This window comes from Anopheles coustani, chromosome 3, assembly GCF_943734705.1.
Source record: "Anopheles coustani chromosome 3, idAnoCousDA_361_x.2, whole genome shotgun sequence".
Classification (NCBI taxonomy): Eukaryota; Metazoa; Arthropoda; class Insecta; order Diptera; family Culicidae; genus Anopheles; species Anopheles coustani.
In genome coordinates, this window is record NC_071288.1 from 35,035,234 (window position 1) to 35,061,182 (window position 25,949).

General features: G+C 43.6%; 1 protein-coding gene across 1 annotated transcript; it reads right to left on the reverse strand.

The window, feature by feature from the left end:
• Positions 1 to 18: 18 nt before the first annotated feature.
• LOC131271620 (uncharacterized) lies at positions 19 to 19,084 on the reverse strand. Its single transcript, XM_058273113.1, has 5 exons — positions 18,649 to 19,084; positions 7,734 to 7,966; positions 7,309 to 7,661; positions 6,856 to 7,026; positions 19 to 1,632 (listed from the first exon to the last, which is right to left on the reverse strand). The coding sequence occupies exons 1-5, from the start codon at positions 19,082 to 19,084 to the stop codon at positions 261 to 263; spliced, it is 2,565 nt and encodes an 854-aa protein (XP_058129096.1). The 3' UTR covers positions 19 to 260.
• Positions 19,085 to 25,949: the final 6,865 nt, after the last annotated feature.

Here is a 25,949-nt window from a genome sequence, read left to right on the forward strand (position 1 = left end):
AAACGTAAGTTTGCTGCCAAGAGAATATAAAACATTTATTACTAAGTAATACTACATACACCGTACACGCTACGAGTTTGGGACAAGGTAGGCCAGTTTCGCCAGGGTGTCGCATACCCACCGGCCGCTAGGTATCAAAAACTATGTGCGTTCGCGATCACGATTTCTCACCGAAACCTTCCGCTGGCGAGTGCGCGGTAGAGTACGTTGCTAGGAAACTAAAGCGGCTCGCTGTTGACGAGCCGCGAGACCACCGCGTACTAGCTGGTCGGCTGCCAGTGGCGCGCCTTGAGGCCGTAGCGGCAGAGCAGCACCTTCCGGAACGCGTCCCGGAACGCCTTGTTGAAGATGGTGTAGAAGATAGGGTTGACCAGGCTGCTGGCGTAGCCGAGCCAGGTGACGAACTCAAACACCCACTGATCGATATTGTCCTCGCACCGCTGGCACACGCTCGGGAGCAGGTTGAGCACGAAGAACGGTGCCCACAGGATGACGAAGGTGAAGAACACCACGCCCAGCACCTTGGTGGCCTTCTGCTCGAGCCGTATGATGCGTCCGTGGCGCGACGAGTTGCGCGAGATCATGCTCGAGTTGCGTGAGTGATGCGACCGGACGGCGCTGCCCGTCGTCGTCGTCGTCGTGGTTGCCGCCGCCGTTCCCGCCGGCGAGCCAGCCGCGCCCACACCGCCCGTCTGGTGCTGGATCAGGCACGGCGAGGAACTGTTCTTCTTGGGACTTCGTCCGCTGCGGAACACTCCAGCCTCGGCGCCGTGGCCGGACGAGCCACCCTCCAGGGTGGACTGACGCAGGTTGATCGAACGCCGCAAGGACACACTCGACGGGCTCGCTTTGGTGGGGGTGAGCAGCAGCGAGGTACGCGCCCCGCCGAAGCTGGAACCGCGCCGCTGATGGCGGCGTTGGTCCCAGGTCACAACCGAGATGCCCTTCGGGGCGCTGCCCTTCCGGCACGGGGAGGCCAGCGCTGAGGCGGGCAGCGTCGACAGACTGCTCGAGATGGAGCGCGTCTGCTGCGAGGTGACGTTCGAGCTGGACGAGATGGAGATCGTGCTGTAAACCAGGCTGTCACCGGGAGCCATGGCGCTGAAGTCGGAACTCGTCTTAACGATTTTGATTTCCGCCGGGCGCAGAAACTGTTGCCGGCTGGCTGCACCTTCGCCGAAGAACGGGCACTTGCACGGTGGGGGCAGCTTAAGCGTTTGGCCGTGACCGCCCGAGCCGGCGGGCACATGTGGGCCCGTCCCCACCGCTCCCTCGCTGCAAGATTCACTATTGCTGCGACTGCTGCTATCGTCATTTTCCGTGCGGTTTGTCTGCTGCTCGAAGTCGACGGTGGTTGGCTCAGGAGGACGCCGGTGGCCAGGCTCTCGTTCCCGCATGCCCGATAGTACATGCTCGATGAACTGCTCGTCCACCTCGATCTCATCCGCCTCCGAGGGTGGGATGGCGTGCGGCAGGCTCTTGAAGCGCTTCCGGACCAGTCGAACCGGCGGTGGCGTGCCCGAGTTTCGACGGTTGATCCAGGTGGAGGTGGAGCTGCGACGCTTCTTCACCAGCACCGGGGACCGCAGGGTCGCCATCGTCCCCACGGCACCCTTGTGGCCGGTTTTCTTTCTGGCGGAAAAGCGAGCATGCGGTAAGAGAAAGAAGAGAAAACAAATGACACATCATCTAACAGGAACTCCTCCATTGTGCGTCATCATATACATTAACGAGCAAACCCGTGAAGGTGCGTCCAGGCACGTTAAACATTACTTTTCCACCAAACCATTCCTCCCCACCGGCTGCTATCCACCCAATCCAGGGACGGAAACGGCGAGTTTATTACCGTCGGTGGTAGAAAAGTATCGCATCAATGGTCATTTATCGAATCATAAGAGACATATTAGTTCTCACGCGATGCAAGCCATTTACAAGAAATGTACATTTTCGCCTTGTGGTAAAGTAATCATCAGATTTTCCACATTTTCCCTGTGTCCAAGTGTTACATATTGGGCACTTATACGATAAGGTTTGTTTACTGCCGGTTTACGTAGCATTTCGAGAGTGTGTGGATGGGAACTCGTGTATCTGAAGCAGTAAACACTTCCCCAAACTGTGGTCCCGATGAAATCCTGATATGTTAAGTTTTGTTTGTTTGTTTGTTCCGTTTCAGAATTAAAGCAAACAAATATAGCATGCAGAACTTAAACATTGTATAAGTTCCATTTAAGTACGAAGCAGAAATCTGCATCGATTGTTTCATAATGTATTTGAGAGATGTTATAGATAAGGCTGGTGTATTTGACAATAATAATTGTTACCGGCAATAATAATTGTTCCGGCACACGAACTCCTAAAAGCTACAGATTTAAAAGGAAGTCCAAGAGTTTTTGACACACAAAAGCAACAAAATAATTATTTTTTATTGTGTTATTTGACGATTTGCTTTCGCTTCGAATATACATTTCCTGCTCTTTCCAATGGTTTCAGTAAAGTATTTGATTTCCCTTTAGCTATTGAGCATGTCAAACACAAATCATGTTGAATGAATCATAACAAAATTGTCATTGTAATGTATCTCCTGAAAATGCACGCTAGGCAGCTACACTCAATGGGAATCAAAAACTTACAATTGGTTTTCCCGGTGTGTAACAAACGCAAACAAAGCATTGAGTTGATTAAAAAGGCTCGCAATTGTCCTTCGAGATATTTGAACAATGTGTACTTTGTATACAGCAACGCTGATTACATTTTCGAAAGCACTTGCAGTGAAATTAACCTGTTTCATGAGATGGCTAATTAAAGTAACAGCCTCTCGAAGTACTGAAAGATGGCGTACACTGACGCCGAGTGGATCACCAGCTTTAAATTAGTACCAGTTTGAGTGTGGAGTCGCTCAAGTTGATTCGTCGAAGGCAATTCCATCCCATGATCGCAGTGCCGAACATGGTAGATTTGCTTTTCAGGCACACAAAATAGTGACACACAAAATACATCCCTCGAGAGCAGGCCATCAATATCCCCGTTCTATATTCTCCGCACCTCTGGTGTCTCGTCTTTCACCGAGAAAATGTCACCGATTCAATTTCAATGAGCTCGTTTTATCCCATCGCAGCGCAGGGGAAAGCGGTAGGAGGCGCTCGAAGCTCGAAACACAGGAAACACGAGGCAGCATTTCAGTAAGAAATGCGAATCAAATTGTCGGAATACGATAACCATCGTGTAGCTTTCGCGCGTCGTACTCACTTCCCGGCCTCGGCCGTCATTTCCGCTACCGCTGACGCTGACGAACGTCGGTGGACGATGACGAATCGGTAAGTGAAATAGCGAATTTGTCACGTTAGGGACGATATAATGAGGTTATTCGTTCTTGGGCGAAGCTTCACGAGCGCCCGCACGGCAAGCGAGAGACATTTCGATGGATCATGATCCGCCGTTTTTTTTCCCGGCGACAAGGAGAAAACAGTCCCCAAAGCGAACTCCCAGCGGGGTAGAACACGCAACAGCCCCCCTAAAGAAGTGAATCCCGGTATCTCGATGGGAAGATAAATGAAAAATGTTTCCATCGTATGTCAACGTATCCATCAAACTGGATATTTCTTCGGAATCAACGGCACAAACAGAGGAAAAAAATCCCAAATGGCTCGTCCCATACCGTTTGGCACGGTGAACATCGGGAAGCGTTTTCCCGGAACGTTTTCACCAGCGACGGGGCCAATCGAACGCATCGAAGTCAACCCTTTCGGTTGCCATACCCGCGTCCCGCACGCAGGATGTAATTTTTTATGACGGTATTAGAGCGGGCTTAGATGGCACGATGAATCGCACATCGTTTCCCATGGTAGCCGGGCGGGTCGGCGCATTTTCACGTCCATTCCGCTCCGGTGGCCAATCGACTCGCACACCATTGCCCACCAACAGCGTCCACATCCGGACGAAGCCGATGTCCTACCATGTAGGGATAAGTGATGACATACCTAAAAGATTGCTGAAATTTTGCTTCCCTCAGCATTAATCTTGTGTCATCAGTCAACCATCGGCGAGCGCACGATAAGACGCTTTGGCTCCGTTGGCCGCGGTGTGCCGGATTTTCTCGGTGCTTTTTTGTTCAAACGGAGCGTTATTCACTCGAGTGAACCAACGGGGGTGGAATGAAAAGGGCGTTGTTTGCAAAACGAACGAGAAGATGAAATAAAACAGAGATAAATCCTTCGTCTCCCATGGCTTCTCCTGCTGTCGGTGTTGTTGCCGCTGCTGCACACAACAGCATCTGTGTACAAAATCGGCACACAAAACCGTTGGTGGCAGCATTTATGTAATGTACCAACGGGGGCGAAAAAAAACATGGTATTTCACTCAACAACTTTTATGCTTTTTGTCCCATTGCTCCAAAAGTGTCATTTCGGAAGCTTTAAGCGTTTTAAAAAACGTACCCTCTCTTCAACGCAGGATAAATGTGCATGAAACAAAAAATAACAAACAAGGATATGACGTAAAAATAAGTCCAACTCAAACTGCACTACTGCTTACATTCGGAGTGGCTTGTTTGTCTCGTGATTCTTTCTCGATTCTCATGGACTAAAGTCGATGTTACACCATGCAGCGGCTGGCTCGTATTGTCACGTTCAGGTTCGAGCAAGGGCAAATGTAAGCAACCCGGAAAATGTCCCGTGGTGTCGTGTGGGTAATGTGAGCAAGATGTGCAACAGTGTTGCAGGGACGGTTTGTGCAATTGTGTTTTCTACCACCCGGGCTCGTTCAACGAGGTTCAACATACGGTTGGGAAAATATGTGATAACTTTCCCCCCCGCGTAGCATTCACTTGCAGAATCATAGATTTTGTCATATGCCACAGAAGAACGGGATGTCATCCCGTTTTGCCTGTCCATTGCCCGCAACTATATGTGTTGTTTGTGAAAGCAAATTTACGGTTTATTTAGTACCGCAGTGCCGTCATTCCTGTGTCGGTGGGCGCACGCTTTTAAACAGCACCTGGAGTAAATGAAACCTTTTCCATCTTTGCTTATCATTTGTGGTTTGCGAAAAAAAAACGGACATGGTATTTCCAACGAAGCGTTACTCTGCAACCCCTTTTTTGGCCACCGGCTGGCGGAGCTGGTGAAGTCAATTTTACAGCAGAACAATTTTGATGCGTCCCACTCGCAAAACCATCCGTCCGTGTAACGACGGTGTGAATCATATTAAAAGCTCGTTTGTGGCGTTGGGGTGCCAATCGGCGTGCGTATTCTGCTGGAAATGTGTGTTTCGAAGGTTTTCCAAACCCAACCCAATGTGTAGTGCCAAGCAGCAGAGCTGTTTGCCCGAATGCTTAAACTGAATCGCGCCAATCTCGTACCTGAATTTAATGCTTGTGCTGTTCTGTAAACCGGCTTCGAAAATTATGTTTCTCGAAATAATCCTAGCCCTCGCGGACGTGCATGATATGGAACGTGATTTTCTCAACAATCAGCCCTAGCGCACACGCTTGGCTACATTAGCGTACTGTTGTCTCCAATTTCAGCTACTGACGAATATGTTTTGAGCATTCATCCCACGTTTGGCGGTCGCCACAGAATGGCGTTTTGCGGGAAGCGCGGAAAACTATCTTCACGCTTACGGTCTGGTAAACTCTGGTGAAACAGGCCCCGCGTGTGTTTACATAATTTTTCAACCCCACATTCTACGAAATTTCTGGACAATTATGCAACAAGATGAAATGTGTAGCATCATAGTTTTCAAAAACAATTTGAAAACTGCATCATAGTTTTCAAAAACAATTTGAAAACTGCTGTGTGAATTAGTAAAGTTTCAAGTGCAAGGAAGGATTCTAGGAATATACCACGCCACATGTTAATGTGAATAGTTGTCTGCTACATATTTAAGCTTTTTTTTATGTATGGAGTTCTGTGCACACTTAAAACTCGACCAATATTGTACCGTGGCTTCTGAAACTTTTCACACATTATTTTTAAGTACTGCAGATGTTGTTGAAGGTTTGTTTGATCACTATTTTTTTTGATAAAATCATCTGAATTTTACAATTTAAACTCAGTTTTACTGACACAAACAAAACAAGCATGTAAACAAATGTCGGGGTCCGCGACAGCCGAGCGGTAGCGCCGGTTAGAAAATCGGCCCATGAGTGCCGGGGCTCACCACCTCGACGGCGTGGGTTCGAATCCCAACCGAGACCGGACCCTCCCCTGTACGAGAGGACTGACTATCCACGTACAACAGGGAAACAAGTCTCGTAAGCCCTTAACGGGCAGGCATGACCAAGAGGTCGTTACGCCAAGAAGAAGAAGAAACAAATGTCAAGGTGTATCCACCATAGTTACACTAAGGTTTATACATCACGGGAAAATTGATGAAATATCATGTTAAATATGTCGTTATTCTAACTATTAAATTCAAATGTATCTCTCAAGTATTATAGTTAAAACCATAATAATTTTCTCAATCCCTTCTTCACCGAGCATCGCCGGGTCGTCAAACTAGTTGAACATATTTGTGTTTATGTGGCACGACATCCCCCTAGTAGGAGTAATAGGGGGGGCTCTCTCCAAAGAGAGTTGCGGTGACCGAAAAACGATATATTATATCGATCGATGGACAGCCGTTCGTAATACTGGAGAGGGTGTCAACACTCGAGATTCGATCCCACACCTGCGGCGTGGTGTTTCCTCGCGCTACCGATGCGCCATGGGCACCTCCAAAGTCATTGAACATATACCACAACCATATTGAACATATACCAGATGTGATTAGTTGTTACACATATATCAACAGATAAACATCGGACAGTTGATGGTAACAATTAGGATAGTAGAGTGTGTAAATGCGCGTTTGACATACCTAAACGGTTCCTGTTCGTTCGCCGATGCGTCGGGTGCAGGCGGTGCTCCATTTGTCACCCGGTTGCGGTCACTATGCTGCGCCACTGATTCCAGACCCTGGGAAAGTTTCAGCATTTCTTCGCCAAACTTTTGCATGGCAGTCATCGTTATCGAGCTAGGTTCCGGAATGCTGGAAGGTGTCACCAGATACGTTAATAAGGCGAAACCACAGTGCAGCCAGGATAACAGTTTGAGTAACTGTTCCACTAAATACCAGAGGAACAAAAGAGAGAAAGGATCCTATTTTCCAAATGATGGTTCAATCGCTGTTGCATGATCGATTAATTAAGTTAGAACGAAATATGACATATTGAAGAACAAAACCTGCCCGCTGGATAGAATACCACACAATTTATAATACTGATTGAAACACATAGTAGAATGACACCACAAAGCTACCGCGAACACCTACCTGGACTCTAACAGCCACAGATCGTGATTGTCTAAGGTGGACAACTCCGTGTCGGTGGACGCCGCCGAATGCGCATGTTGGTTCTGGCCGGTCGGCAGGCTGAGCTTGATGATGCGTTTCCAGGTGTTCCGCCGGTCGAAGGCCGGTGCCTGGCCGAGCCAGCCGCTGGACCAGCCGCCACCGCTGCCCACGCCGCCCAGGTTCTCGCTCTGCTGCGCCAGCAGACGCACCGTTAGCGTGTAGGTGATCAGCATCACGCAGAGTGGTATGTAGAAGCAGACGATCGAGCCGACCAGCTTGTACACCGGATCCGGTATCTGGCAGGTTCCGTTCACCAGGACCGAGGCGTGGTTCTGCAAGCAAGCGAATTGCGTTACGCTCCCGTGGCCGTTCAGCCCCTCTGTAGCCCCGACCCCTTCGCTTACCTTCGAGTACATCAGGCTCAGCGGGAGACTCATCGCGATCGATAGCAGCCACACGAAGCTGATCTTCAGCACCACGCGCCGACGCGTCTTATTACGCCCGAACTTCATCGGGTAGCGGAGCGAAAGATACCGATCGACCGAGATGGTGCAGAGATGCATAATGCTCGCGGTACAAAACAGCACGTCCAGGCAGATCCACACGAGGCAGTACTCGGAGTCCAACGGAAAGCGTCCTTACCAAAGGAAGAAAACGAATGCAAAAGTTAAGCAATAAATGTTTTGAAAAAAATATCTGGATATATTATAAATAGCGGGTCATGAATCGTGTATCGTATTTGGCTAATCAATGTATCCAACCGAACCATTCTCTTATAACATTTTTTTTTTCTCAGCATCTTGAAGATTGGGTAGGCAAAAACACTGTAGAAAAGGTGAAAACAGTATTCAAAGTGTTTGACCACGAGTCACGAGTGCTGTTGATGGTATATTTGAAAACTTATGTTTTCAATTGAGTACTATCGTGTGTCTTTTGGAGCCGGAAACAAGATTTGTGGCATTTGTTGACGCCGTCTGTGAAATATGGCTTGAATGTTGTTAAGCTATTTTAGGTAAAGTTCAATAAGGCTGACGAACAAGGTTGTTCAAATGGCATTACTTTACTCGTAGTTTTATTATGAAATATAAAGCTTACTATTGAAATAGTAATGTGTGCCGTGAATCGTGCGACTCATTGATATGAATTTTGAATCCGAAATTTTATGTACAACCACGTAATAAAAACTGCCTAGTTTGCGTAGTAAAAACTTTCGTTCAACTGGTAAAAATGGAACAAGTTCTAGCGTTATTCATAACTCTTTGAGGAACCACAATTCTGGCGAAAATCGTGAATACCTTTATAAAGATCCAGATTCAATAATTCTATCGAAAGACAACAGTTACCCTACTTCCAACAGTCATTGATTTGCTGTTGATCAAAAATTTAAAATCAAATGAGAATAAGAAAAATAGTCAAAAAAAAATCAACTTTAAAATTCCTATACATTCCTATATATTCCAGTTTTAGCAAATGAAACAGGATCATTACTCAATCTCGTCTCTGTCGAATTGCGAGAAATTTCGGAATTCATTTTGGGCGAGGAGTAAAACTTGGATGGAAAACGAAAACATTGACTAAAGCGATCCCCGTGACGAATAAACATAATTGCACCTCATTTTGTCTCCCTAGAACACCATCATCTACCGGAAAGTGGTAATTTGCTCGTTAAATTATACGGAACCGCTTAACAAGAAAAGTTGTCCTTGGTAGCACCGATTGACCTGGCCCGGAAACATAGCATTCAGTATGTCTGAAATGTTTTCAAATCATGGTTTTCCATATTTTTCCAAAGTTCCAACCTCACCCGTGACCTCGGCCCGTTTAATGCAACGGCGAAGCGAAGGTGGGGCATTCCCAATGTTTGTCTAACTTTTAAGTAACTTTGCAGTAGTGGAACTGCAATCTGATCAGTAAGGGGAACATGTGGTTGCAGTTATTTTGCAACGTGCTGGTTTCGAGCACCCACTGAGCCTGTAGACCCCAGGACTATACAAATTACCCATTTTCCATCGCGACCCTGCCTCTCCGAACGCCAAAGAACCAAATTAGCAAACAATCGGTACGGTCGGTTTGTCAGAAGGATCACAATTTCCGCACAACGATCTTTGAAAATATAACGCTTGAGTTCGAAGGAAATTAATTAATTAGTTCCAGTTTCATTGTTTGGTCGGGCATTTCCCCATTTTTCCGTTGCCCCTTTTGGGCTCCGGTAGGGCATTGTTCAAACGCTGGAGATTGAAATGTGCTCTGCGGTGGGGCTCAATTTCCTGTTAACAAAATGAGCTCGTTGGCGATTTGCTGCTACAACTATTGAAAACGAGTTTACTAAGTGTCGATAATGAATGGTGCGCGTTGCAAACATTCGTAGGTGGAAATGAAACTCAAAGATATTTTTCATCCCATTGAGAAAAAATCGGGGAAAAGTTCGCCATTCGTACGCCATTTTAAAGAAGGGTAAGCGGTTATAAACTAACAGCTGCGTAAGTAATACGCAAATAGAAATGGATTCTGTTTTGATTTGGTATAAATATGGTATCTTTACGGAAATAATTTATAACTTAATATTATTTAATTTTAGCGGCAGAGGCTTTTCGTTCGGATTCTGTTAGATGAAATGAATAGAGCATGCAAAACTCAGCTCCAACAATACGGCAGATTTTTCCACAAAAAGCCGCAAGATGATTAATACCCTTTCAATATTTGTTATGTTACAATCGCTTTTTATTAAGTATTTTATGATGATTAATATGCAACAGATATGTAATGACGTATTTATAACCATTGAGCAACATCGGTGTTTGAGTCATTTGAAAAGTATTTGACTGCGTCCTGGTATAGCGCCACTTTCCCCTATATGGTTTTACACCAGCAACGAGATTAATATCAAGGCATTACACTGCCGCTATCGGGTTGCTCGGCTAGATTGAATGAAACCATAGCGGTGTTTTCAACGAGCAACGAGTTGAACCGAATACCCAACCAATCGACCAACCCACAATTTTATTCCCAGTACGGCAAATATAAAAATAAAAACTACCAACGTGGCATGTAAAAAAGGTGCAACACCTACGAAAATATATGTTCCTCCTTCCGGCAAACGTTACCGTTATCGACGGACGTAACGAAGGTGGGTGCACTCAATCATGGTTAGCACATTTATAATCCATCCAATGGCAAAAACCCTGGGAACCTCTGAACGTCGTACATTATGCGACTCGAGCACGTAGCCAAACGTAACCTTTGCACCCCGGGAGGGTTTTTTTTATACTGGCGTGTAGTCGAAAGGTAAATAAATCATGTTTATCTAAACATAACCATTCGACAATACAATCGTGCATTATTACCAACTTTTATGGCCCATTTCTCTTCTGGTAAACGTTTATGTAACACTTGTCGCTCTCAAATGAGTAGCATCAGTTGTAGTAGTCATTATATTCTCGTACAAATTAAAACATCAATCATTTCATAACACTAAGTTGGCCTATGTTTTAATTGAAAGTTAGTATTTTTATAGATTTATTAGAGCACATGTGTTTGGAATCACACCGCCACCTAACCGTAACATGCGACACAGTAATACGCTGGCACATTTACCAGGTTGACAAATCAATATAGTATATATTGCCAATAATTATTGACTAAAATCCAGTAAAATTTGCCCTTCATCGATTATGTATCAAATAGGCTGCGTTTGATTTTTTTCTTATCACAAGACTCTTAAATTGCATCGGAAAAGACAAACGCTTTGCGAGCGTGTGTCAAAAGTAGGAGAGTTTATTTTTTGATGATTACTCAATCAATTATTGTAAAACTGAGTCAAATTCAACATTTTTTGTCAGCTTAACCTAGTTCAACTATATTATTTTCATCGAGTTAGTACCCTGACGGCCTTAATCCCTCCTCGAGGACTAACTTATCGACCAAAGCTGTTTCTGCTTCGGTCATCAAACCATTAAATCCAACTATACCGTCAAGTGGCTCGATATAAATATTACGTTATATTTCCAGATTCTTAAAATGCTTCAACATACTGAATGGCTGCTTTCCTATCAAGTTTTGTTTTTTAATCTCAACCCGGCACTTTTTCATTTTTTATCATGGATGAACAGTGAATGATAAAAATTAAACATAAGTTTCAATGATATGTGTTAAGGCAAGTAAAAGTTTAGAAAAATATGTAAACATATACGAATTGTATTGGCTCTACTACGGCTCGATGAAAATAGTGTACGGTACTATATTAGACACCGTGTATGTCATTTGGGAGGACACTTTTTGAGGTAGACATTTCCCGGAACTAGAGGTTGACTTTTCCTGTAAGCTTTGACGCAATTGGGGGTCCTTCTCTCGGAATTTTCATGATGCTTTAATGATTTGCAAGCGAAATCTTCGATTATGAAGCAATGGAAGGAACGCTGTTTTTAAGCAGGTTGATTAGTTTATTCTTATACACATTTAAAAGCTGTTTCTTTCATCTCCAATAGTTCCCGACGCAAAATAGTTGTCACCCCAATCGCTTTAAATGCTTATTAATTATCCACAAACTTACATACCCATTCCATCCATGTCGTCAGGATCAAATCGTGTACGGGCCATTAAACCATTATTTGTCCACACCATTATCTCTATTCTTCTCCTCATTCATAACATAATTGATTGATTGGAACCCTGGGGCGAGGAAGCTTTAATGATTCATTTTTCCACCAGCACCGACATATTATCCTTTCCAACGATCACATGAAGTTGTATAATTTATGCACTATCCCTCCCACTGGCCCGATAATGCAATCTCATTTGGGATCGTGAAAATATAATTCAATCGGCGCTATCAAATTGTTTCATCAAGTGCTAGCGTGTTGCTCGCGCTAGTAGATGAAACTCCCGGCCAAGTGCCCGGATGCTAAACGTTCACCTTTCGCTATAAGAACCGATAAGAAGGAGAGATCGACCGGAATTGGATCCGCACCTCGACGGGGTGGGTGGGTGGGTCGCGGAAGCGCGCGTTTCCCCGGTAATGAAGTTATCACTTCGTGATTGAAAATCCTTCACGCCTGCTCGCCCGGAAGAAAAGAACGCCCCTAAGCATGGGATAGGGGCCGGGTGGGCGACTAATGGTGGACAGGGGACTGGCAGGCGTGTGATGTTGCTATTATTTTCTCAGCACGGCACGGCACCATCATTAATTAAACTGGAGCGATGCGAAAACAATTGCTCGTGTAAATGGTTCGCAGCTTTCGAAAGCAGCCCGCAGGAAAACTATCAATGAACATCGTAACTGGAGGCCCGGCGTTGTGGCCTGGCTTTCTTTTTTCGCGGGAAATTCGAACAGCCAGGCGCGAACTAGACACTGGGTGTGTGTGTGTGTGTTTATGTTCGAAAGTTGTGTCTGTGTGTATGTTTGATTAAAGGTTCGCTTCCGGGCACGAGTTTCCGGGCCGCTTGGCTGCTGTTGGAGCGAAATGTAAAGTGAAATCATTTTTCATTCACTCGCTCTTCACAAACTTCCTTCCGGGGGTGAGCTTTCTGAGGTAGGTCAAAGCAGTAGTCAAGCGAGGTTATGGAGAGGGGGGAATCGGGCGAAACGAGAGTGGTGCAAAAATAACACCCGACGGCCGGATGATTCGCCGGAATGTTGGACGGTGCGGTGCGATAAACAACGCCAACACAACCGACAGCAAGCGCAAGATTTGTGTGCTTCGTGTCAGTCAGCGTTTGACAGATTTTTGCCTGCCAGCGATCCGGCGCTGCTGCGGTCTCGGGCCTCGCTGGCTGGGTGTTGTTTGGCCGTGATTCCACCGCGTAGGTAGTCACTTCGTTTGATGCCAATGCTCTGTGCGATTGTTTCTGTCGGCACTTCCTTCCTGCGGCTTATGCGACACGCGCTCGCCTCTCAGTGCGGGCCTCTTGGTTGAGGTTCCGATTTGACTCAGCCTCGTGGAGGCACACATGCCGGGACACTCACGGGGGAAGCGAGGAAACGCTCACCGATCCGCAGGACGAGCTTCGAGAGCCTTCAGGCCGCCAGGCGACAGGCTGGAACCGATGTATAAATATTTCATGATTCGAATTTACATAATATTATTCGTAATGCTTCGCCCTCACACGATGACCTCGTGTCCTTCGCAATCCCGTAACGAGAGGACGGGATGTCTGACAAAGCAGGCAGGCAGGCAAGCAGCCGAAAGGACTTCACTTCGTCCGCACCGCCCGGGCGACAAAGTGTGTATAGATTTTAAACAACATACTGAAAATTGCTTAAAACCATTCGACGGCATGTGACATTCAGTTCTTCCCATGCGTTCCATGCCAAACGGTGGCCAAACCATCGTCTGCTAAAATGGTTTACGTATCGGGGTTTCTTCAATCGCATCATTTGCCCCCACAAGACTTCCATTATCAACCTTTCACATCAGGCTAAAGTTGTCTTGCAATGATTGACACTGTTTGTCGATTGTTTAGCTTTTGTTTTTAAATCCTCATTCATTCCCTTTACCGTTGCACTTCCGAATGCAATCCAATTCACTGAAGGCCAAAGTTTGCCTCTAAATGGAAATTCTTTTCATGCCCGCGAATGTTAGCCTTGGGTGGGGCCATTTTCTCCAATTTCTCCGGTTGGCTGTAGAGCTTTTCAATTAACTTAGTTTTATTCATACCTTAAGGCGCCTGGTCGGGAAAGCAAAAACCTGTGTAATACCGACGTGGCTTGTTGGCCATGATTTCCTTTGGGGTAACAGGACAATTTTGAAAGTGCGGATATTTTTGTTCCTATTACTTTTGACAAGCTCTTGATTCCGGAGTGCTTTATTTGCTCCTTGATTGTAATTTTCCTCTAAATCCTCCTCTTATAGAGATGTTCTAGATTTTTCTATAAATTATTCAAGAGTTGATTGTAATTTTTTACTAAGTTTTCAAAAGGTACTCAAATATTGAAGGGTAGAATCAATAAGAGAAAACCGAATTTTTGGGCTGTTTCGTCTTTGTTTATATCACTGTATATATGTTTAAGAGAAGATGCAAAAACGGGTTTTCTGAAGGTTTTCCATGAACCATACCATCAATCATTACTATACAACTAACAGAAACTGAAATGTAAAATCTTACGGAATTCAACGTGTTTGGAAGAAAACAAATTTTATTGAAAACACGATCACAACCGATAAAGGATGTTAAGTGGATCTTTTTTGGTTAGCCAGTTATAAAAACTAAACTATACTTAAATCTGGAATCTGGCGGAAATCAATAAGGAAGAAAATGCATCATTTGAAGGAATTTTTGCACAATGCCACTTGAACAATAGTACATTTTTAATTGCTTTGCCGACAAAAAGAAACATCAAATAATTTCTTAAAATTGTGTTGTTGCTTTACACGTATTCTCTATGCGAATGTAGAAAGGTACAAATTACCTCATTTAAAGAGCGTAAACCATCAGGTAAAAATATTACACAACAATAGACATCCGGTTCAGCTGATGATATATTATTATTTTTAAGTTTATTATGCTAGCTTTATTTTTAACAAAAGTACTTGAGTATAAGCGTATCGTTGCCACAATACGACATCAAAAAGGTTTCTCTGCAATATTTGGTTCAAAAACAACACATAAAGAATGCTTCCATTTTTATTGTATATCCTATTGCTTTTCACATCAGTACATCTTTTCAACTGGACGGTAAATGCTTTTCCTGGTCAAGCGCGAGGATTTTTTTTATTCCGAACCCAGACTACGAATTGACAAAACATTCAAACCATAATGTAAAACTATCTGAATGAAACTCTTATTACAATGATGTCCGTATATGTTCAGCGTTTAAAGTATTGTTTATCATGTCTTTAAATTTTCCAAACTATCAAGATTATTGTAATGTCGACGGTGCGAAAACCAAACCAGCTATTGCCAGAATGAGCGTTGGCCAAAAGGAGCTCTTTGCGGTGATGAAAATCGTTCCATGAGCATCACACGCCAACGCACGCCGCTGTTGACCTTTGCGTCCTATGAAAACATATTACAGAATCCTCTGCCAGTTTCTTTCGCCGGCAAACAGCGGCACCAGCGCCCGGAGAAAAAGGTCACCGTTAATAAGACCAGCCCCTCGGGAGCGTTTCCCTCGTTTCGGCCGGGGGAATGATTGAAAATGTGTGTTTTAATCGCCACTTCACAGTTACATCGTTGCTGAGCGATCTTTGCATGTGGGAAAGGTTTTTCTCGCGCCGTTACCTTTTTTATTCCGATTTGGAAAATGGGCGCGAATACATTAGCGTGGGCCAGGGCCGGCTGGTGTGACGGAGGAAAAGTTACATTTTCCCATTAGCGCGTGTGTTGGACGTGTCGTACGGAGGAAGTGCTTGGCGATTTTTGTCGGCCAGCGTTTTGCCTTCTTTCCCACCACTTCTCACCCACATAGGGGAGGGTCTGGGAGGGATCTCAGACTGACCGGGAAAATTGCTGCCATATCACATCAACCGGCGACTGCATTCCCGCGGGGCATTCGCCATGGGAACCGTGCAGAAATCAACCCGATGGGAAAGTTTCGTATTCCGCTCCAGTGCCGGCACCGGCCCCCGGAGCACCGGAAAAAACTTCTGCCGGCCCACTTGTGACTAGCAATTCGCACAAGTTGACCGCCGGTCGCGTATGGCGACGCAGCGGGCCGGGTGAACCTAAAATAAAGCAAACAGAACCGAAAGACCCACTTCACCGACGAACGACAACCCAATTAGGGGCCAGCTTGTCGGGTCGGGGGAAGCGTTGCCGGGGAACGGGGGAGTAAACTGATGATGCCCAAAAAGTATCGGAGAAACATTTCCCTCCGGCTGCCGGTGTCCTGCCGTCAGCCAAATTCTACTCCCTTCGGGGCCGCTCGTTCCACACATCTAACGTTTCTCGTGCATTCGATTACGTTCGATTGATTGAGCGATCGATTTTCTGTAGTTTATTCAGTTGTTTTCCAACGGCTCCTCAATGGTATTGTCCTTGCTCGTCTCTGTTTTCCATGCATGCTTACAAATCGTCGACATGCTCGAGTGGACGTCACATTTTCCGGTCACAACATGAGCCCCGGCCGCTCGACGGAGCCGACCGATGGAGTGAAATAACATGATTATTTTACTCCAATCAGCGCACCGGTGACCGCAACAAGCTTCGTTCGGTGTTCGATGCTCGACACGGTCGGGCGGACGAACGGAAATGCGACGGAACGTTCAGCGTTGGCTTTGAAGCATGCCGGGAAAATGGCACACCACCGGCCACCGGGCCCGGCAGGCGTAGGGAAAGCCCCAGGCCGACGTTGTGATGGTTACTCTATCCGTTGCTCTTCCAACTGCTCCAGTTGAGCCAATTATAGCACACAAACATATACACAGCCACACATACGCATAAACACTAGCAAAATGGCTCCGGACGCTAGGCGAAATGCATCTTACGAACGATAAACACAACACAACACATTCGACATGATGAAAGAGCATAAATCAATGGTCTATCACCCAACTTGTGGAAAAGCCCAATGCAACACTATGTGCCAGCGCTGCTTGTGGAACAAATGGAGCGACAAAAGCAATTTCTAATGTACTGCACCGGTGAAAGGTAAAATATTGAAAAAACGAACGCATTGGGAGTTGAAAACAAAAATAAATCTAACAAAGTGTTACTTACGCCTAAGATGGTAGAAGAATTTTCATGATCGACTTTTACGTACATCCTTATTTACCAACGGGATCGGGATGGGATTTATTCGGGATCTAGATTGAAAACCTTTCCATGTGTTTATCTTAGTTTTTGCTTCGAAAAGCATTGAAACGCATTGTTATTGTGTTAATTGACATGCTCTTAATTTAACCTTGATAAAATTCAATCTTGAAATTTAGATTGTATCGTGCGACATAAAATTTACCTTTCACAAATAATCATTGTTTGATTATCCAATTCAATATTCAATAAAATAGTTCATACCAGTTATTCAATACTCATCATCTCAATCATGAATTGATCAACAAAATGCATTTGAAAGATAAATTTAATTTATTTCATTTCATGGAAATCTGGAAAACAGTAATTTTATTCAAGTTAGACTATTCTATATACTCCATTCTAACGTATGCATTAAAAAATAGACAAATTTTAATGACTTGACATGCAAAAACGGAAAACGCTAGCAACTTTCTGTTAACAGCAAAATAGAGGGTAGCATTTCTTTTAAATTTAGAACAAGTTTGACAACTGTACCATTTGAATTGAATCCGTCGTGGTCAAAACATTAAACTAACTACGTTTTATCATGTGTTAAAACATCCAGCTTTATCGCGGACCACGTGACCAAAGATTATTTAAAGCCACATGGCAACAAGTGATAAAAATCCTCGTACTTTATATTGCTTTTGAAGTTTGTTACAGTATATTTAAAATGTGTTTGGGTCCCTTAACTCCCATAGAACGCCATATCGTTCGGCAAAGAGCATCGGAGGAGTTGAACGGGTCAAATATAATTGAAATACCCCACACTGATAACCCTTCTTAAGACTATCAACAACAACCAATCGAAAAAACATTTACTTATTATTATTAAGGTAGGACTTATTCCAACATTTTAAAGTCTAAGCATTAAATGGAGTAGCATTTGGTCGTTAATGCGACACTAAAACTTAGAAGCATCCTTAATTGACCGGTTTTGTCGACAAAGGCTAAAGTTTTGGCCAAGAACCATAAGACCGGCTTACTGGCCATCGGAATATTTTTGAAAGTATTAAAAAGTATTTAACTGTACAATAAAATTTATTTCATTCAATTTGGTTTTGGTTAACTTTTTTCTTATCATCGATGAAAATTTGTCTATTTTTTAAATGCAAACGTGAGTATTTGTCGATAAGTAAAAGCTCATGGGATTATGTAGAATTGGCGATACAGTGTCGACGTCATTTGCATTAATATTTTATCGCTTAAAACATGCTTTAACATTTCATGTGCAATAACATTTTATCTACGTCATTTGCATCCAAAGTTTTCCCCTTCAAACAGTTTTGCTGGGCTCAAAAGTGAGGTTTTCTGCATAATATTATTTTGCCACTTTTCACTAAAATCACCCTGCTTCTTGAATAATGCAACTTACGGTGCACAAAATTGTTGGAATATTTGAAATTGTACGTTCCACAGTGATAAGATTGTTGTAGAATCTGGCACGCTCCCCATAGTGCGGGCTCCACCAACCGAGAGGGTTTCTCGGAAGCGCAAGCGAGGCTACTTGGCGGAAAGCTGGCGGATAGTGAAATGCTGGTCACCGGACAAACAGCCAAGAAACGGATCCTTTGGACGATATTGGCTTACCTTTGACTAGCGTCAGAATGCCGAGTGGCATCACGGACAGGGCGACCATCAGGTCAGTGATGGCGAGCGACATCAGGAAGTAATTGGTGACGTTCTGCAGCCGGCGTTCCCAGACGATGGCCAGGCAGACGAGGATGTTGCCGGCGGCCGTCCCAAACACGAGTATGATCGCCAGCAGGGCCCAGTAATTGTGCAGGACAAGCCGCGCGTCCCCATCCACGTCGCTGTTCGTCGGGTCCTCGCGCCGGTCCTCCTCGCTCGGGTCGACGCTGACGGAGAAGTTGAGCCGCTGCATGTACCCCACGTAAGCGCCGGTCGTTACCGAACCGGCCGGCTCCGGGAACGGTGCCGGCGGCAGCCGGGCGAAGTGCACCGCAGGCCGAATCGTTGGCCACAGCCACACCTCGACCGGATCATCGTAGAGCGCGCGGCCCATGGCCGTCCGGAGGCGACGTTCGATGGATCGAAAATCGGTACCACTACCACCACCAGCTAGCTTCCCCGGTGGTATGAGGACGTTTGTCGATGCACCTCCCCGTTGGCACTGATTTTTATTCTGTTACTGCCGCTGCGTTAGCTCGAGCCACACTAACGAAGATACCAACTGTTGATTGATGCACTTCTAGGAACGGGTCGTTCCGCACGAGTCGGTGCGGCTCGAGGCTTGGCGTGCCATCCTGCAAGCAAACAGCAGAAAGAAAACACACATTTTGATCATACCCACAATGGTTATGTAGTTCACTGTCGCACGTTGAGGGCACGGCGTATCCAGCCTGTTGCTCGAAACGATGCAGTGCCTATGGAAACGGTGTCACTACTCGCAACTGTCGACAATATATCTACGGGGCTTCGGGTTGGATCCCCACGGCATGTACGAATGCATCAATGCGTAGGACCATGGTTCCCCGTGCACGCCGGATATCCGTATTTCAATGCAGGGTATGGCAAGAGTCCTTCGTAATTGAAAGCCTAATGGCACCTACCTTTTTGCTTTTCCGCAGGCATTTGCAACACCGTTGCAAGTTTATTATTCGAAGTGTATCAATAAGGAAGTGTCTCCGGTTGTGGGCTAGACTTGTTATGGGTAACCCTTAATTACATTTGAACTTTAAACCTTCGTATCTTTTGTAGAGTTGTATAATTCAGCTTCAGATTCATAAATCTGAATGATTCTTTGCGTTTTAGAGATTCATGAATCTTTTAATGAGGGATTCATGAATCCCAAAGATTCATCAGCTGATGAAAAGTGATGCGCAAAAAATGGGCGGAGGGATTTCCTTTTTTTCTGTCGCATGATCCAGGGCAATGAAAGAATCGTGGAGATTCGTTAAAGATTCATGAAAGATTCATGATGATTCAATAAGGTTTCGAAAGATTCATAAATCCATCTGAATGAATGTTAGGTGAAAGATTCATGTGAATGAATCAGGCACAACAGCTTCAGATTCATAAATCTGAATGATTCTTTGCGTTTTAGAGATTAATGAATCTTTTAATGAGAGATTCATGAATCCCAAAGATTCATCAGCTGATGAAAAGTGATGCGCAAAAAATTAGCGGAGGGATTTCCTTTCTTTTTTGTCGCATGATCCAGTCCAATGAATGAATCGTGGAGACTCGTTAAAGATTCATGAAAGATTCATGATGATTAAATAAGGTTTCGAAAGATTCATAAATCCATCTGAATGAATGTTAGGTGAAAGATTCATGTGAATGAATCAGGCACAACACTAATCTTTTGAACGTAATCAGCCGCAATACCTAGCGTTAACTACCATTTCTTCGAGCATAAAAAACAAAAATAGTTAAGAAAGGTTCCTGTTTCTAAATTTGATTGATCTCTTAAAGGCGACAATTTAAAACTGCAAATAAGTGTCATACATTACAATTTAGTACGTCAAATACTTGACTTGTATCGTGATGTCAAATTTAAATCAAATGTGTGTGTCATGAAGCTTGGTTGAACAATATGGCTACCATTCCCAGTAATGGGCCATCACTGAGTGTTCTTGGAATCATGCACCTGTGTTTTTGTGTTCTCAGGATGTGTTTGCAATAAAATTATTCTGTTTTTCATCAATTGTTTGACATTTTATTGCATATTTTAGAGTTTCTGTCTTTTTTTAAGATGGATTTTTTTTGTGGTCAAAAACAGCTCTTTATATAAATATCAGCAACAGTTTACTGTTAGTAGTTCTGTATAGTTACATCGGAGAAAAGTTAGCTTTGGTCTCTAGCATTCCATTGCTGTTCATATCATTCCTTAATTAAGTACAAAAAATAAACTAGGATGTTTTTTGAATCTAGAAAACTCAGAGAGAATGTACGAAAGATCAAAGAAATCGACATAATAGGAAATATTCTATGTAGATCAGTACCGACAAGAACTACAACGGTCGGTCTAACGAAAATACACTGCGTCCCAAAATGATAGCCTCACCTAGTTTTTTCTGTGCAGGGCGAATACCGAGCATATAAATTTTTCCAAAAAATTCACAAATATTTGTAAGTATAAAACGACTACTTTGCATAAATATTGTTGAAGAAAACGAGAGAACAATCCCTTTAGTACCAAGAAACTAAAATCAGTGGTGTCCCAAAATGATAGCCTCACTTAGGATTTTGATTAAATTATAAACAAAAATAGCATAAATGGATTCAAATATCATGATTTAATAATCAGTGGGCCCCCCATTACGATTTATTGCTTGGAAAATTCGTGATGGCATGCTCTCCGATAATTTTTCTAACGTATTTACTGACAAGGAACGCCAAGCATTTCGGATAGCAAGTTTAAGGTCCTTTAGGGCCTCGCAATGTCTCCCATCTTCATAAATCTCTTGAACGAGCCTTCCACAAACATTCTCTATTGGATAAAGGTCTGGGGAAACGGCTGGCTAAGACATTGTTTCGATACTAGATCGTGCATGGTGAGTTCTTGTTGTCTTGCTTGCGTGCACGGCAGCATTGTCTTGCTGAAAAATGAGCTGTTGAGTGTTGTGATTTTCCAGATAAGGCTTTAAATGATTGTCCAGGATGTCGATAAACATATCGCTGTTCATACGTGCTGGTATAATGGCCAATTCACTTCTACTAAGACCGCTGAACGCAGCCCAAATCATGACTGATTCACCTTCAAAATTGCGACGGTAGAAAAATCGTGCTTTCGTCTCAAATCTCGCCGGTAATGGATGTAAACATCCGATCCATCAATATTGAACATTTCTTCATCATTATAATCCACCTAACATGACTTATTAATTTAAAATTCGAACAATACTGCAAACGGACAACTTACGTTTCTCCACTGATTCTTCCATGTCATATGTTCTGTAGCAAACTTCAACCTAGCGACTTTTTGGTGAAGTTTGAGGGCAGAAACTTTCTTCATGGACTCTCTTACAATATCAGAACATTAATTCAAAGCTCGCAACACAGCATTTTTGTGCACATTCAACCAGAAATCGTTTTTTGTCCTACGGCAACCTTTGGCTGCATTGAAAGCAACTTAAAAAATCCTCCGATTATCACGCGAGGAAAGATTTTGAAGACGACCAGGAGACTTCTGAAGCCTATATTAACTGGAATCTTTTACATAATCGTTAATTACGTTTGTGAATCTATTTATTTGCACACCAATCTCATGATTTGACTTGCCATTAAAGCGATAAGCATCAATTTGACTTTTTTCTCGTTCCTAGAGTTGTTTTCTGCTTCCAATGTTCAAATTAAATTACAAATTAAAGTAAGAGAACTTAAAAATTACTTTTGGCAACTGATAACGTAGCTAGGAACTGGGTTGCTTTGTTAATTTGAATGATTTTTGAAGTGAGGCTATCATTATGGGACACTCCATTTTTTAAATTTTTGACCAAAATGTTATAATTTTTTTTTTTCTGATAAATTAGAAGTGAAACACATTTCTTTTAGATTAAGGAATATGTTTCTGTCGTTTATTTTACCTTGCGATCATTTAAAATAGCATATGAGCGAAAAAACTGGGTGAGGCTATCATTTTGGGACGCAGTGTACTAGAAAAACGTTCAAAATCATCCTTTTGCATGCAACGTTTGGTGTGCGTTGTTCGAAACGCTAGTCCCCGAAAACATGAAAAAGGTCATTTCAAACAATAAGAACGCGAAAATGTGAAGTTTTGCTCCTCCTCGAAAACTTGAGAAAATGGGTGTTAAACTGGTTTGCAACCCCTATTATTCCCGTATTAAACAGCAAAACTATTAACGGCCTGCCAGGAAAATCGAAAATCGTGGTACAACATAATGGAAAATAATTGACAGAATAAATAAACCTCCTACCTTGAAACGTGGGAAAACATAAAAACTCCACTTTTAACCTTAAGCATACAGCTTAGTGATACGCTTTCATAAATCGAAATTTTTGCAAAAAAATGGGTGGAATGAAAAAAAAACCAATTGTATCTTCGCATAATATTTCCAAAATCAACATGATTGAAAATTGCTGCAAAACAAAGCAACTAAAAGCCCGCCTATATACCAGTTGAACTACAATCGTTGTAAATGAAAATGTAATTTACTCCGATTGCTTGTAAAAGTAACTATCACAAAATAGCCCAATTCCTAGCAATCGACAATGGTGTCTGCCATGGTAAAAGCTCACTTCCGATTCGATGGTTACTCTCTTCCATTTGCGAAATGCGTTGAATGTTGTGCGCTACGCTTCATCTCGAACGGGAAAGTTTAGCCTGTAATCCCGCTTACACGGCGTAATCCGAGCGTCGCGCCGAAAGGTGCAATTAATTTGCAAAGATCACTCGACCACACCGGGCGATGTAAATTCCACTTAATACCAGCTGATGATCAATATCCCGCACCTGGCTCTGGGACGGCCTCTCCACCTTCCTCTCGGTTGGTGCCGGAAGGGCGAAAAGGGGAAACGCTATTAGCGATTAATTTTGTGCTACGTTTCCCCATCCGGGCTGCTTTTCAACACCCCCAGCGTGAGGAGACAACTTTCCCCGATGCGGCAGGCATGAAATATGACACCCGATGGGTACCGGGCGGCGGAAAACCGCGGGACAAAAAGGTCGCTCTGAAGATTATTAGATGGCCCAGTTTTATGGCCTCCGGCCTCCGCCCCGGTGGACGCTTCACGTCTATTAAGGCGGTAAACCGAACCATTAGCCAGCGGCACGTCGTGGGGCGGTCGGCGAGGGTTGGCACGGCCGAAATGCATCATTACAAGCGGATGATCACGTTTAGGCACGTCCTCGTCCACGGGCCATGGTGCCCTAGGGCACCCGGAATGCCTGAAAACGTATCCATCGGGGCGGGTAAGTCGTGTTAGCGGCGGTTCCGTTCTAACTGGAGGCAGCCTATTTTCGATATCTCGTTCGCTGCGTGCGGTTCCCAGCAGATGAGGCACGGACAACACATCTTTCCGGGCGAAGGACAACTTTGTCGGCGAAAGTGAGTGAAAAATACGATTGGGTGCACCTGGTGGATATTGAAACCAACTTTGGACATGAACGAGCATGTTGCACGATGGAGGCGCGTAGTTTTGTTACATGAAATGTGTCGCAGTTAGAAAACTTTTTCCAAACCCTTTAAGGCTTAAATAATAAATTTAATAGCAAACACAGATAAGATTAGTTTCATCAACAATATCGCATGGCCGTTTACGTCTCACTATAAAAACATAACATCCCTATGTATCAAAATTAATGCGCGAACACAAGTAATAGCTACTTAAAAAAAAAAATAAATGAATAAATAAATAAATAAATAAATAAATAAATAAATAAATAAATAAATAAATAAATAAATAAATTAATTAATTAATTAATTAATAAATCAACAAATAAATAACCAAATAAATAATGAATGCGATAAAATGCAAAATTATTTTATATTTGTTTATCTCTGGATTTTATTTGTATATGGTTTTTTAACGATTACACACAAAATATTGAACTTAAATTCTTCCTTTACAGGATAATCCGCGCATGTGTATCATTTCTTGATCGACGTAATATAAATTGTTCATACAATTTCAAACATATATCTTCTCCTTCTTTTTCTTCTTCTTCTTCTTCTTGGCGTAACGACCCGCCATGCCTGCCCGTTTAAGGCTTACGAGACTTGTTTTCCTATTGTACGTTAATAGTCAGTCCTCTCGTACAGGGGAGGGTCCGGTCTCGGTTGGGATTCTAACCCACGCCGTCGAGTTGGTGAGCCCCGGCGCTCATGGACCGATTTTCTAACCGGCTCTACCGCTCGGCTGTCGCGGACAATCTTAACAAGATTGCTGATTTTTTGAACATTTTCAGTTGGGGGGCGCCCAAAACGAGGTTGGCCTCAGTTTCACTAGGCCATCTTACATTATCGCCGATAAATAGAAAATCGTTTTACTGGAAAAATTCTCAAAGGCGAGCGGATGGACTCACAGCAACTAAACTTTGCATACTGATCAACGAAATGCTAAGCTTTTCAAAAAATAATATTGAACCCGATCCCCTTTCCCGCCTCCCTTCCCTACTAAAAAATTCCCGTTACTTCTGGGCCCCCCCTCGTATATACACAATCGTTAAAGGGACAATCCTTTCACATCAGTCAAATTTGCACTTAGTAGAAGAATGTTTAATTTCAAATAGTTTATTGCTTAGTTTTGAGGTCAAATATCGTTGTGACGTTAATAAGTTTCCGGGTCCCAACGTAAGCTCAGTCCACGCAGCCTGGTAAACCCAGTGCCGTAGCATTGCCCTGAAAGACATCCCCATAACCCTCTGTGTGCAGTGCATGACACACACTAACGAGTTGTACGCCGCGACACTTACCATAGCTTAGTTCTTTCACCGAGGGGCAGCATTTCATTTTTCCGTATTCTACAAATTTCAGCACTCTAAAGTGCACTTTGAATTCAACACGTTTCACTGGGATCAAAGCTCTTTGGTCGCACTCCCTAAGTGCGATTACATTTTTATTGACCGATGATGGTTGTTTTATAAGTATCGCTTTACACTTGGTTGGCGTTAACACTTACTGTGTTAATGTAAGTTGGCGTTAACACTTGCTGTGTTTAATGGTATATCGTACCATTCATTAATAACAATGAGAACACACGTAACACCATGTAATGCAATTATTTATTGCACTTCCACTTTTGCTGCACCTTCCTTTTGGTAAATGGATGCAAAAATGAGGATTACTACCCACAAATGCTGGCCACAAACATATCACGTTTCATTTATTCGTTTCCATGGTTTCATTTTTTTGTAATTTAATATCGAGAATATTCTCGATTTTGCTGCCACCCCGCGCTGGTGA

Bases quoted from the DNA above. Each gene is read 5' to 3' on its own strand.
- LOC131271620 (XM_058273113.1), bottom strand. From the start codon at position 19,084: ATGGGCCGCGCGCTCTACGATGATCCGGTCGAGGTGTGGCTGTGGCCA. The intron at 7,662-7,733 runs GTAAGCGAAGGG...GCTTGCTTGCAG, and splicing joins TGAGCCTGATGTACTCGAAG to AACCACGCCTCGGTCCTGGT. The intron at 7,027-7,308 runs GTAGGTGTTCGC...GACACCTTCCAG, and splicing joins CTGTGGCTGTTAGAGTCCAG to CATTCCGGAACCTAGCTCGA.